The following is a 15,696-nucleotide window of genomic DNA, read 5'->3' as shown; positions in this document are numbered from 1 at the left end:
TAGCATTCAATTGTTTACCTATTACGTTTAGTGGAATATCTTAGCAAGGAGCGCCACGACTGTACGAGTTTATGTTTTGCAAGATTTTTACAAATTTTAAATAAATTACATCAACTATTGGCAACCGAAGCAACAACGTTAGCCTCCTCATCATCCAATAGGCCACTTCAATTACAAATCGAGCGCTTAGCTAGACATTTAATCGTTGATGCTTCTTCAGTGCATGATAAAAATGCCATTTACGATACATTTATATGTTTAACGGAAGCGGATGGAGTCGAAGAAAAACAACATAACACAGACGTTCCAGGAATATCGACAGCAGCATCGTCGTCTTCGTCGTCAACATCATCATCATCATACTTAAGCGAACAACTACAATTTATAATGTAAGTGATTTTGATTTCTCCTTTATATTTACTTTGCTATACATACTGTGTAGTGTACACAATACTATACAACACAACCAATCATGTTTATGATTTTCAGTATATGTTGTATTAAACTTAGACAATCAACATTTAATACTCAGTTGACGAGGTGATATTTTGAAAATTTCTTGAAATTTCTTTGATAACACTGTGTGTAATTTTTTAAGTCATGGAAATATAACCATATACGGACACCAGTACATGATAAAAGATAAAAAAAGACCCGTGTCTCCCAGTTTTGCCCAAAGTCAAGCACTTTTTTTATGGGCCCCCAAAGATTTTATTATGGATCCCCAAAGATTTGGGGCCTCGGTGTCATTTTTGCAAAAAAGTGATGATTTTCTCAGGCTCATATCTTGTAAACAGTTCCGAATTTTGATTTACTCTCTGAGGCCCTTGTCATAAAGAACAAAAATTGTGAACAAAAAACTTAAAAAAATTCGGAATAATTGTTTTTACAGCTGCTTAAAAGTATGCTTTAGTTTATAATAATATAATAGTTTATGGCCCAAAACACATAATTCCTTTAGTTTTTTCCTATTGACCTACCTAAGCGGTTTTAAGAATCATTCCTAGGAAGTTCATATGTTCTAGAAAGTTGTTTATTGACATCTTAGGTACATTTTTGTAGTGTTTCCTTGAATTTTGAACGGTTTGCTACCTATGGACCAGTGGAAATAGCTAAAAAATCCAGTTTTTTGTGATTTCGATCTTGAAGATGAAGAATTTTTGGTTTTATATGTTCACAATATTTGTTCTTTATGATTGTTTCCTTGAATTTTGAACGGTTTGCTACCTATGGACCTGAAGAGTGGAAAAAGCTAAAAAATCCAATTTTTTTAAAGTTTTTTGTGATTTTGATCTTGAAGATGAAGAATTTTTGGTTTTATATGTTCACAATATTTGTTCTTTATGACAAGGGCAACAACTTTGCTCAGAGAGTTAATCAAAATTCCGAACTGTTTGCAAGATATGAGCCTGAGAAAAAAAATAACTTTTTTGCAAAAATTACACCGAGGCCCCAAATCTTTGGGGCCTCGGTGCATGACTTTTGGCAAAACTGGAAGATTTTTCTTTTGTTCGAATAAAGCGAATAATTCGAATAACTTTTTCGAATAATTCAATCACACATTTAAAATTAATCGAATTATTCGAATAATATACATTTTTAAAATAATGTAATATAAATTTATTCAAATTATTGGCCATTGTTAGCTATGACCTTTTCTCATCTTTCTTTCAACAATCAAGTCAATATCGTTTAATCAGTTCTAAAGTCAAGCGTATCGCAGATAGAGCGTTCTTGATCGATCGAAACAAATGGTAGTAGGACAGGGCACGGTCTGGTCTATAAAGCGGGTGAAGAAAAACTTCCCAACTATTTCATTCTAAATACTTTTTAACAGGTATTGCTCGACCACATGGAGCGTTGTCATGATGGAATATTACGGTTTCTGGTCTAATCAGTTGCGTTCGGTTGTTGTTGTTGTAACAGCGTAAACAATTTTACAAGATAGTTCTGAATATAGGAATTGTGATACTTCTAGAAGACAATAAGCCTGTTACTCCATCCTGATCTTAGTTGTGCCAGAACGATTTTTTTACGTGGCAGAATCTTCTCGGAATCTGCTATTGGTAGTGGGCAACCTCCAAGTACGACATTCATACAGTATCCAGCTATCGCGGGATTGATGCCGTCTCTATGGATCCTGCACATACCTGTGTAAGCTCTCGTCGTAATTTCTAAGGTTCTATCTGGTTTCTTTGGACCACAAGTGCTGCCACGTTGTGGCTTGAAGACATTTTCCCTTTTCTTTTATAGAGTTCAAGCATCATTTCTGACATGCTTTCAAGGTCTCTTGGATTCAGTTTCAAAACATTTTGAAATTGCTGCTTGAGTAACTCCCAATGACTTTGTAAGTTCTTGTTGAGTTTGACAACAATATTCATTCTTTTTCTTCAAACTTTTTTGGCTAACCTGGGCGATTTTTGTGTTCCATGTCAACATCAACATCTCTCGCAAGTTGAAACCGAAACACATACACCATAAGCTTTCAGTATTGTGTGTGTTTCAAGTGCACTTTTTTTTTTTAATAATTAAAGAAGTAAAGCAAAACTTTCAGCACATGACGCTTTGTTGGTACAAAATTGGACATTTTCGAAGCAAAAAAACTTTATTGTTTACACGATAATGTTCAATACCTTCAAAATGACATATAAGTTATTAAAAACGAAAACCGCGTTCAAAAGATACGCCATCTATTGTAAATCCCGGATTTTTAAGTCATATAACCAATTTTTTTTTAGTATTAATTAATTTTGTGTGAATAATTGACAATACCTAACCCCGTCAACTGAGTGTTAAATGCAAGCTCTCCATTTTTTTGTTTTCATCTCTTAGAAGGCATTTTATTTGAATTTAAATTTTATCCCTTCTTGTTAAACACATACAAAATGTACTATGCTCGCTTGTTCCTTTATACCTTTCACAACATTTATGCATTCTTAAGTTTAGTACTTTATTTGATTTCATTTTGCCTTTAATGTGTTTTTTTTTTTTTTTGGTTTTGTTCTCTTTGATTTTTATTCTCTCATTTTAATAGTTTAAATGATTTGGAAAATACTTGTGAAATTCGAGACGATGATATTAATGATCCTTTGGGAAGTGTTTCTAATATTGTAGACGAGAAATGGATATTTAATCAGGTGAGTTGGAAGATGAAAATAAAAATAAATCAAACGAAAATATGGGCACTAATAAATCTTTGGAGAAAATGTTCAATGATTTTTAATTGAAATGTTTACGAAGTATAAAAAAACGGTAAACGATTAAATAGCTGGAAAATAACATTTAATAGGAATTATCAAATTAATTGAATATATTTGTATAATAAATAAATATAAATAGATGTAAATTATATGGAAACAAGATTTAATGATTGATTTTGTAGTTTTTTTTTTGTATAAATTACTATAAAAAAGTGTATAAAATTATAAAATTAATTGGTTTTGATTAAAGTTTATTTACAATGTCATGTGATGCGTATACGTTATGCCAGCTCAACAATATTTTTTTTAACTCATACGTACAGGTGGTCGGTCACATTATAAATACATATGTATGTGAGTCCCAATTATTTTAATTCACAATTATATGCAACCCTTTTTATTTTATATGTACGTATGTATGTATGTATGTATGTATTATCAGTACATAACAGGATTTCAATTAAGTTTAATTAATCATTATAATTTACAGAATACACAATAATAAATATTGTATGTATTAGTTTTTTTTATTGTAACACAGTAGGTCTTAACTAGCATTGTCATTCGAATAATGATTATTCGAATAATCGCAGAAAAAATATATTTTTTATTCGCATGAATAACATTTTTCAATTTTGAGTAAAAAATTATTCGATCAATAATAGCCGAATAATCGAATAATCGCAAAAAAATTTTAGAGCAAACAATTTTTTTTATTTATTTTTTTCTAATTTAAAAAAATTAACAAATTTTTAATTTATTTGTGAAACAATTTTTTTTTTGGTGAAAAAAAATTCGGGTTAAAAAATATTTTTCCCGATTTTGTAGGTCCGTCTTACATTGGGTCTTGTATACTTCGTTGCAAAGGTCTTTGAAAGATCTATTATTCGATATCCATATTGTCAATTTTAATGACTTAGTAATCCAGATATACATAGATAAAAAATAGGTCAAAAATCGAGGTGTCCTGGTTTTTTTAGCCATTTGTGGACCGATTATGTCGATTTTAAATAGCCGGAAGAATTCCCGATATATTTGGGGGCTACAGAAGGTGGATTTCAACATGCAGACAGACGGACATGGCTATATTGACATCGCTATCTATAACGATTCAGAATTTAAGGAATAAAAAAGAAGTTTATATAAATAAAAATGTTGAACATTTTTTGAAAGATGCAAGACCAACATTTCCAGAGAAATCTAAAATAGTTCTTCAAAATGTTTGTTTAGGTTGAAGTTGGACTTTTCCCATCTTTCTGGTAACATATAAATTCTGAACCAAAAGAACTGCTCATCCTTTGATGGAAAGAACGAATCAAGCCAATTTTGGATACTCTGTTCTAAAGTGAAGCGTATCAAAGATAGTGCGTTCTGCATCGATCGAAACTAATAGTAGTCGGACGGGGCAAGTTCTGGACTATAAGGCGGTGAAACTTCACAACTTCATTCTAAACAGTTTTTAACAGGTATTGCAACATGTGTCGTTGTCATGATGGAATATTAAGGTTTTTTATGTCTTGCCGCATATTCTGGGTGTTTTTCGGTCAATGCTCGCTTCAAATGAGTTGGGCACAGGTTCCATGTTCCATGGTCTGGCCAGATTTCAGCAGCTTATAATGGATTGGATTCTTTTGGTCCCACCAAATACAGAGCATTACCTTAGCGCCATTGATATTTCGTTTTGGTATCGATTCGGCTGATTGGCTGGGTTTTACATACGAACTCTTACGCTTTAGTTTAGATAACGATTTTGTTATAGCTAAATTAATAAAGGCATATTAGAAAAATTTGGAATACGAAACATCATGGAATACGAAGGCGGGTCAATAAGTCCTTTATAATTTCCCGCCCCTTAACTGAAAGGGCAACACTGCTCCAGTCAACAGGCATCTGTCATTTGACTGCTTCAGTTTCATCAACATCGGCCCAAAAATATATAATATTTCGCTATCTTTCCATTAGAGATACCAAATATTTAAAAATTTTACCTTTGACCTTCACGATTTAAGGTTTAACGTTTTCCGATTTTAGGAAAACTTTCAGACTATATTTAAAATTACCTGGACTATGATATTTTGAACAGATTTTACTTAAAATTAATGACAGTAAGGAAATTCGGCACATTCGCCAAAATATGGCCAAAAAATTTGTTTTTCTCGAAAATCGCTAAATTTAAATCGCAGGTACGGAAAAACTATAGGAGGTATTGTCATACTTTTTTCATATTTTTATTCCCTATTATGTTGTAAATAAATCCCCATGTGATGATCAAAAAATTCTGAAATTTGTTTAACAAAATTTTTAAAATTTTTAAATTGGAGTTTTGAAACTGCCGTTAAAAAAATTTTTTTTTGGTTATACCTGCGAATAAGTTAACTGTATCCTATGAAGATAAAAACTCATATAAAAGTAAATATGGATATATTTTAAGTAAAAATAAGCTTTTATTTTAATATTTCTCAAAATATGTTAATTTTGTTCATAAATTTCTTGTTCTAGTGGCCTGAGACACATTAATGGCCTGGCGATTTTTTAATAACTTTGAAAATTTTTAACCAATTTTTGTCTTTTGTATCTTATTACAACGACAATTACGGACACATTTCGATTCTTTTAAATTAAATTGTAAAAGTAATTATTTAATGGCAAACATTTTAAAAAACTGAACTGAAACCCCTTCTAAATGCACCTCAAAACTAAACCGAAAGTCATTACGGGTTGCCCTTCTTAGAACAAGCTAAAATTTTTTTTGATGGTATTTTAGGTCATTGCGAAAGTTTTCAGCGGGTACCGTTTCAACATTTCAAAAAATGTAATTCTAAGGGACACTCTAATTAACATCTACTATTTAAATCAGGTTTTATTTCTGAAATCGCATGATATGTTGAAAATTTACTTAAGAAATAGTAAAATGTCATAAAACATTCAAAGACGTTTTTTCGAAACGATTTTTTTTTGAATTATGACGTTGTTGCAGCAAATGAGCGTTATATATCTCTAGGTTTTCCCATAATTTATGTTAGAAAATAAAGAGGTTTTTTCATTCAGAGGATATAAAATTAAAATGGAATTCTAAAACATAAATGTAAATTTATGATACTTAAGCAATAATTTCATAATGATATTTTTATACATATTTAACACGTACTGCAATAGTAAATTTCTAGCAAACAATAATTCTAATAAAAATAAAAACAACAAAATCAAACAAAACTGTATTGAACTAAACTAAACAAATAAATAGTGGATATATAGTTTTTATGCGGGGAACTATGTATTTGCCACATGTATTTGCTCGAATAGAAGTTGTATTAACTATATATGAGGAAAATCAAAAAAATTTGGAAAAAAAAATTTTTTTTAAAAAAAGGTCTGTACTATAATGGGTCGAATGTGGATGGCAACCGAACTTCAGTTGCATTGCCCGAGGGCAACCACTGGTTGCCAAATTGGCAACAAAAATGGTAGGTGCCAGTTGCCATCTATTTAGGTAACGAAGCAAAAAAAATGTTCAATAACTAATCGAGAATAAATGACAGATATGTACAATTCTTAAAAATACTGCTTTTGCTTAATTGAAATTAAAATGGTACCAATTCGTAGAACTCTCTAGGAAGTATCAGCGTGTGTTTAAATATTTATTATTCTATTTATATTTAATAATTTTTAAAATACCCCGAAAAGAAAAAGTTTTAATTTAAAAAATAAAATTAAACGTAATAATAATAGGACATATCAATGTTGATTTAAAAGTTACAATCGTTCATATCTTTATATTCATGATAATTTTCATATATGTAATTGTTTTTCTATATCTTTATCAATAACATCCATTAAGGTTTTTATAGAGCTTTCTGACGCTTTGTTCGAACAGGTAGTTAATCTCCTTTTAAAATCTATCACACTATTGGACACCTTTTTTGTGCTCTTCCATTCTCTTTTAACAAGAGCCCAATATCTCTCTACTGGCCTTATCACCTGGCAGTTTGGAGGATTTGTCTCTCTTGGTACAAACATCACATTATTGTCCATGTACCACTCAAGACCTTGCATAGTGACAAGATACCAAATCAGGCCAAAAATAAGTGGACACATTAAGAAGTCTTATGAATGGAAGCATCCATTTTTGTAAATTTTCCTTGATGTAAATTTCGGTATTTATGGAGACCTTTGTAACAAATGTTTGCCTTATTTTGCCTCAACAGCATATTGCTTGCCATACCATGAACCTTTTGAGAAAATTTTCTACTTTTGGGTCCAAATCTTTTCTACAACATTCCCTCGAGCATCAGCAACATAAAAATATTGACCCGAATGCTGCAAAAAATTTCCCAGAAGATACGTTTCGTCATCCATTATGCAGAAAGTATATTTTTATACCCTTCACCTTCGTGAGAAGGGTATATATAAGTTTGTCATTTCATTTGTAATTTCCACAATATAATATTTTAAATATAAAGTATATATATTCTGGATTCTTATAGATAGCGGAGTCGATTAAGCCATGTCCGTCTGTCTGTCTGTTGAAATTAATTTTCTGAAGACCCCAGATATCTTCGGGATCTAAATCTTTAATAATTCTGTCAGATATGCTTTCGAGAAGTTTCCTATTTAAAATCAGCATAATAATAATACAGCTCTCTTACTTGTTTTTTATAAATTTGACTTCAATTTCCGTTCTCTGTCTTTGTCCTCTAAATTTTTAGCAGAGTTCCTGTCAGAAAATTGTTTAACCTTGTATGTTTATAAACCTTCATTGGCTTTAACTTTTCGTACCAAATAGTTCGAGTACTGAGCTTTACTACCGGATGTGTTGGGAGCTCTTTTGAAAATGCATTCAATTTATTAGCTTTAGAAACATCATGTGGACCTTTCCTTCTACCTGAACCAGGTTTTCTATCAACGGACAAGTTCTCCCAATACTGTTAAATAACATTGGAAATAGTTTGACGGCAGCCCTTTCATGGTTTGGCCAACTTTTTTCGTCACCCATTTTAATCAACAAACTTGATCAAAAAATCCAAATCAAATAATACTTGGGTTAAAAGTTTGAAGAAAAAACGTGTGTTTTTAGTTATTCTTTTGTTAACATTTTGAAAAATTGGAAAGCTGGATTTTTAAATAGTCTTTTAAACCCTATGATTCATTTCGAAACACAAAAGAAATACAAGCTATCTGAATTCAGTTTCAACGATTATTGAAAATTTTTGATTTTCCTCATATATGTATTATCTATCTATACTCTACTCGTATACATGCCGCAGACATACAATAACTATTTATACATACGTATGTACATATAAAAAACTGTATTGTGAGTGTGATTTTTTATACGTTCGTTGTTTATTTATTTGATTTTTTTTGATTTTTCTCCTCCTCCCATTACAGTTAATTAAATTCTCTGCACAAAACAACTATGATCCACAACAAATAGTGAAAATCCTTCTAGAGATACAATCGGAAAATAAGCTACAAAAGATATTCAATAATGGCAATTTTGATGCAACGCGTATACTAAGGCATTCAATTGCCAGCTCACTACAGGCAATGTTGCAAACATTTCGCAACAATTGTATACAATATAATCCACATATACACTACATGCAACCGAATCCATTAGCGCGTGTTGCACTAACACAGCTTATGACACGTATTGTTGAAATGATGCGACGACAGCAGCAGGCGTTTCAAACTGGAGTTGGAGGTGAAGGTGGTGATGGTGATGGAGGTGTTGGTACTGGTGATGATGGCATACAAAGGCAACAGCAACAAACTAACTATAATAGTACAGACAATAATAATAAACAACAAGCAACAGTTGTTAAAGGCACCACTAGTAGTTGTAGTAGCAGCAGCAATCCTTGCTATGCTGCTGATAGAAATAATACAATTGGTGATGTTGACAGTGGCACTGGTATTGGTATTGGTAATGTTATTGGTGCTGCAAATAATGATGGCATTCTTTTACCCATTACGACCAGCGACACCATCAATACCACCATACATTTGTGTGAAGCTGTAATCGCATTAATGGAAAACATTAAACAAATTGAGGTGACAGCACTAATTTACATCGAATCGAAATTCATTGATAAATTCTTAAGTGAACACTTGTTGCGACCGGAACATGTAATAACACTAGTGCGATTCATGGGCTGCTGTTGTCAATCTATTAACACAATACTGAATAGGCCTTCGCCCGTGTCACTAACCCATGAAGAAAGGAATTGTATAACCGTGTCTCTACAATGCATTGATATATTGCTACATCAAAAATTCATTTGGTATGCACTCAACCAACAGCAACAACAACAGCAACATCAGCAAACATTCGGTAAAACCATGCCAACATCAAGTGGCAGTGGGGTGGTTAGTGGTGCTGGTACTGCTGCCAGTGTTTCAGATTCAATTGATTCATGTTTGCCACTGACAAAGTGTGAACTAAATAAAATTATTTGTTTGCTCCTTGATGTTGTTGTTTTGTCGGGCTCTTTGTTATTGGAAAATACTATATTCTATAGGAAATATAAAAATGCTTTGAGGTCTTCAACAACGAAATGTTCAAATAAACAACAGCAGCACCAACAACAAGACCACCAACATGAACAGCAACAGCAACGAAATGAAGAAAAAAGTTTCGAAAATGAAGCTTGGCTAACGGCAGAATACAATCCAAAAGTTATATTTCTTGGAAAATTAATTGAAACTAAAATTGGCAACAACGATAAAGGCATTTATTTTGGTGGTGAACAATACACAGCTTCCTTTGGTGGTGGTACTGGTTCGACAACGTCCTCATGCCTGTCTGCTTTGGCGTTATCAAACATTGATGTTTTAGACCTCAAAGGCATAAATAACCAGTTTGATTTTATATCATTGGTAAGTTTAATATAAGTTTAGTTTGTTTTTTTGTTTGTTTTTACTTTATCTTTATACTAGCTAATCCGGTTTACTTCGTTGCTCAATCGTAGTAAAATTTAAATTAAATGAAATATACACTGGGACATAAGTCATTAAATAGTTGGGTATTCAATAAATCGGGTTACTAATTTAATCGTTTAATCGAGCAAATAATTAATCGGTTAATTTTAAGTTATTCGATTAACCAAATAATTTCCATTTTAATTTTAAATTGAAAAGAAAAACACGAATTTTTTGTACTGATATGTAATTTGATGCTTTAATGATATCGCTTAAATTTGAAATTTGTATGTATTTAACTTTTTTCTTTTGCTTCCATCTTAAATGTGTCTCATTTGCAGCATTCTTTGTTATCAATTTCAATTTCATCTCTGAGATTTAATCTGTTCTATGCTTTGGCTGTAACACCATATGAAATTATACAACAGCAACAACGTTTATTGGCCTGCCAGAGCACAACTACATCACCAACAACATCTCCAGCACATAAAAGTCAATCAGGCACATCAGCTGGAGCATCCACATCAACGGCAGCAATGTCGTCAGCAACTACCAACAGCAATTCAATGTTGCCAATTATACCCATTGAGAGCCTTAGTGATGTCGATATTTTAAAGAGTTTTGTTAAAAGGTAATTTTTTTTTGTTTTGTTTTTCAAATTAAAAATTTAAGAACTAAAAATTCAAAAAACTTGAAAATATTGTTAGAACCCAATAAGCATTTTTACTGGAATTCAAGTGAAAGCAAATGTAATTCAAGCCCTATTTTTTTATTTTATAAGTTTTTAAAATATTTTTCAAGTTTAAAACATATTTATATTTGTATTCAAGTCAAATTCCAACAAAACGTTCAAGTGCTTGAGTATGGGAAGTATTAACCCAATCTAATAAGCACACAAAAAATTAAAATTCAAGTGGTTGAATTTTAACTTTAATTCAATTCAATTCTGTTTTGAAGTAAAATAATTTGTGATGTTGTTTGAAAATTTTTTTCAAACATTTTTTTTATTGTCAACCCAATAAGCACTCAAAAATTTAATTTCAAGTGTTGGAAATTAAATTTGAATTCAATTTGAATTTCACCTTTTTCGATTTTTTTTCAAATCAAATCAAACATTATTTTTTAAATATTTCAAAATTTTATTAAGATTAATTAATTACAAAAATAAGTAAATTAAAGCTTGAATCAGATTATTTTTTCGACTTGAATTAAACTGTATTAACACAGTAATGTTCGACTTGAATTCAAGTTTCCTTTTCAGTGGAGAATGCTACTGAATTAAAGTGTGATACAAGTGTATTTCAATCCTTGAAAATAAGCATTTTTACTGGAATTCAAGTTGAAAACAAGTGTAATTCAAGCTTGGAATTATAGCAAAACTTAAATACTGGAATTCAAGTTGAAATCAAGTGTAATTCAAGCCTTAAATTATAGTCAAGCAATTGAATTACAGTTGTATTACACTTTATTTCAATAGTATTCTCCAATAAAAAGGAAACATAAATTCAAGCGATATGATTTTTTGATTCAAGGCTGACACTGGATTCAAGGCTGGAATTACAATTGCTTTCAACTTGAATTCCAGCAATAATGCCTATTGGGTATGGTTTAAATTCAAGTTTTTTTTTGTTGAATTTTAAGGCTCAATAACTAGCACAAAAGTTTAATCTAAGCATTTAATAGAGTAGACACAAGTATTATGTCTTAAAAGATTACAAAAAATATGTCTGCTTTTTAAATTTCCATTGAAACGATAAATAGCCTTAAGTGGTTTACAGTTTTGTTTTGACTTGTTTTCCTTGAGTTGTAAAATTTTATTTGTCAATATATCGTTAAGTATTTACGAAACACAAAAAAGGAAACAAAAATCTTAAGAATTTTTCTTTTCATGGCCTCATAAAAACTAAAAACATACTCTAGTTCTTATTACTTATTACTTTTTATTTATCTATTTATCTTTTCATATAATGATGTCTTGCTGGTCTTGTCATAACATTATTGTTGTTATTTTTGTTTTGTTTATTTATAGATTGTCAATTTTTGGTTTTACAACACGTCAACAATTTGAAGAATATTTTATGACATTTTTACTTCTAATCAATAAAGTTTATGACGAAAACATGGTGGACCAGCAAGAACAATTTCAAATACGTAGTATTTGTTTGGAAGCTATTATGGAACTTTTAATTACGTACAAAACTTTTCCAATTGTGGGCAATAAACTTTCACTGTATCATCATACAACTCGTTGGAATCGTATTAATTGTGATACCATAAGGTAAGTGTAAAGAAGTAGAACAAAAAAAATACAAAATACATAATACTCATTTTACAATACAGTACGTACGTACGCTACGGCTACGGTTTCAGCTACTTCAATAAGTCGCATGTACTACTAGTGCTGCTGTCATGTACTAGTTACTACATATTTCGTACAATTGTTTTTAAATGTGTAGTAAATATAGGTGATATGTAGTATGTAGTAAGTAGTGTTTACACTATTTCCTAAAGGAGTTTAAAAACATTGTTTTTTTATTTGGAAAAAAAATAAATGCTAGATGAAACAAAAATTTTTTGGTAAGCCCTAGATAAGTTGTTAAAACTTTTGTTCGTACACAGAAAAAATTATATTTCAATTCAAATATTTGTCACATATTGAACTGGTTTCAATTATTTCATAATTAAATCAAGTATTCATTTGCTCAAAAACAAAATTTCTTGATATTTTCTATTGAATTTTGAGTTTTGAATTTGATTATTTTGACAATATACAATTTTCGTTATTGGTTGAATTTCAAACACAAAAATTGTTGAATAGATAATTTTCGTAATTGAAACACAAAAAATAATAAAAATGTGTTTTCAATTACGAAAATTATCTATTCAATAATTTTTGTATTTGAAATTCAACCAATAACGAAAATTGTATATTCAATTGTCAAAATAATCAAATTCAAAACTCAAAATTCAACAGAAAATATTAAGAAATTTTGTTTTTGAGCAAATGAATACTTGATTTAATTATGAAATAATTGAAACCAGTTCAATATGTGACAAATATTTGAATTGAAACGGTTTAAGAAATAGTTTTTTCTGTGTAACTGAGAATTAGCCTAAACCACTATAAATATATGAAAAAGCATACAAATTTTCTAAAGGGGGCAAGGTTTGTGGAACTTTTGAGGAGTAAATAAAGGCATTTTTATATAAGTATTTGATATTGTTGAAAACCTTAGGACTTGAAGATTGATTGATATTTTAGTAAAATCAAATCATTTTTTTGGGACGTTATTACCTAAAAACTTAAAAAAATATAATATGGTGATTTTACATGGAGAAAAATATACAGTTTGAATTAATGTAAAATTTTAACGGTTAAAGATATCATAACAAGATTTGGAACTAATATAGACTCAATTATCCTTAAATAAACCACATTATAATTTTTAAATTTTTTTATTTTTAAATACCGAAATTCCTAAACCGGGTAAAATGTGTTACAAAAACTGAGTTTTTTTAGAAAAGTGCCTACTGTGACGTTATTTACCGTGTGATAGAAAAAAAAACTTTGTAGATATTTAAGAAGCATATACGGTTATACTAGTATGAAGCTTTTTCGAGGATCGGTGCTTTGCCTTTTTAGAATGTTTTTCTCAAATCTAATTTTTTATTTAAATTGGCCAAGTTTGGATAGGTCTTGGCGGTGTTGTGTCCGCTTAAATTTACTTTACACGGTTTTGTATTATATAAAAATTTCCGGATCATATAAAAATTGTATATACCTAGTCCCGAAGAAAATTTTTTTCTACAAAAGAAAAAAATATATGGGCTTTTTTGGGAAAATACTTCAAAAGTACGGCACTTTTTACATGTTCCAACTTTGGATGCGTTTAAATTTTTATAGGGACAAGTTAATTGTTAGCTAGTTTTTTTTATTTTATTTAGAATTTTATTGCCAATATACATAGGTGATATTTTAGAAAAAAAAATCGACCCTCCGTAGGCCCGTCATATCTAAAAAACCATAAAAAAATCGAGAAAAATTAAAAATAAATAAACGTAAATAACTCTTCAACTAATGGAGATAACCTGCACATGTACGCGTATTTTTTGTAGATCTTCTTAAGCGCTATTTATATTTTTAATTTCAGCTCATTCGGAACATAAATGAATTTTTGCCGATTTATTAAAAAAATTGAGATCCGAGGTGACCAACTTTGGGGGCAACTCACTGGCCCCCATTAGCGAAAATACCTCAGCTCCAACCATGAGAAATTTTGTAGTAATATCTCCAATAGTTCCCGAGATACCGAATTATTTCCAGAAATAAACGTTTCGAAACCACTGCGTGTTGTTCATTTTTAAACATAAATTTTCGCACATACACATCAACTCACCAAAGTTCACTTGTATATTTGTTTCACCTACAATATTTTATAATACTTGTAGTTACAACAGCTATTTGTGTGCAAAAAAGAAGTTTATGACATACTCAATACAAAACAATAAACAACTGTTTTTGTTTTTAAGAGTATAGTGTGTGTGCAAAAGCAAAACCATACAACATTAGTTATACTCATTCTCATATTTATACCCATAGTAACAGCTATGTATATGGTATACTTGTTTTGACAATACTTTAAGTTACACTCTTGCACGTCTATAGTCTCCATACAACACTTGACTTGAACATTCATAATTATCTTACAATACATAATAACCAAGTTTTATATGAAACTAAATCTTTTTACCAACATTTGTGAGGATCGATCCATAATTGAATGATCATAACGTTAAGATGCGAAATATTGGTAAAGTATGGGTATAGTCACCGATGTGTCACTGATTTTTTCATTTCAAAACATATAAGAAATTGAAGCTATCTTGAATTTTAACGATTCTCAAAAATTTTGGATTAAATTTTTCATAAACTTTTTCAGTTTATTGACGGATATGGGGAGCTTCGGAAAATTTATCTAAGTCGGCATAAAAACCCATAGTAATTTTTATGCCGACTTAGATAAATTTTCCGAAGCTCCCCATATCCGTCAATAAACGTTTTATTTTATACTTTATTTTTACCATTTATTTTGTAAACGGTCCAATGTCATACAATTTATATTTCATAAAATGTTTTAAACTTCCAATCTAACTAAAAGTCGACAAATGCAACAGTGTAATAATAGTATTCAGTTTAAAAAGAGGAAGAACCACATGAAGTACAACTGCAATGAACAATTGCAAAAATAAAGAAAAAAAATTGAAAGTAAAAGAGTTTTACTAGAACAAAATATTAGACAAAGTACAGTACATGAGTCTCACACTGAGTGTATGAGTGTTAGGGTTGTCTATAATTCGAGTTTTATTTTAATCGAATAAAAGTTTATAATTTTTTATTTACTATTAAAGTGATCGATTAATTTTTTAAGTTTCCTCTCTTATTCAAACTAAATCTTTTTACCAACATTTGTGAGGATCGATCCATAATTGAATGATCATAACGTTAAGAGGCGAAATATTGGTAATGACGAGCGCACAGAAAAAGCGATTGTGAGGGGCGTAGTGTTGATTATGA

The 15,696-nt window shown here is 30.3% G+C and overlaps 1 protein-coding gene across 2 annotated transcripts in view; it reads left to right on the top strand.

Moving 5' to 3' along the window:
• htt (huntingtin) overlaps positions 1-15,696 on the top strand; it is a 99,907-nt gene that overhangs the window by 49,550 nt on the left and 34,661 nt on the right. For both annotated transcript variants that reach the window (XM_065516371.1, XM_065516370.1), the window contains 5 exons: positions 4-389; positions 3,035-3,137; positions 8,589-10,079; positions 10,463-10,752; positions 12,151-12,399. In XM_065516371.1, the coding sequence (XP_065372443.1) occupies positions 4-389; positions 3,035-3,137; positions 8,589-10,079; positions 10,463-10,752; positions 12,151-12,399 (2,519 nt within the window). The remainder of the gene's footprint in view (positions 1-3; positions 390-3,034; positions 3,138-8,588; positions 10,080-10,462; positions 10,753-12,150; positions 12,400-15,696) is intronic.

Source organism: Calliphora vicina, chromosome 1, assembly GCF_958450345.1.
Source record: "Calliphora vicina chromosome 1, idCalVici1.1, whole genome shotgun sequence".
In the NCBI taxonomy this organism is placed as follows: Eukaryota; Metazoa; Arthropoda; class Insecta; order Diptera; family Calliphoridae; genus Calliphora; species Calliphora vicina.
Note: the sequence above shows the minus strand (reverse complement) of the source record. Positions and strands in the feature narration are given on the sequence as shown.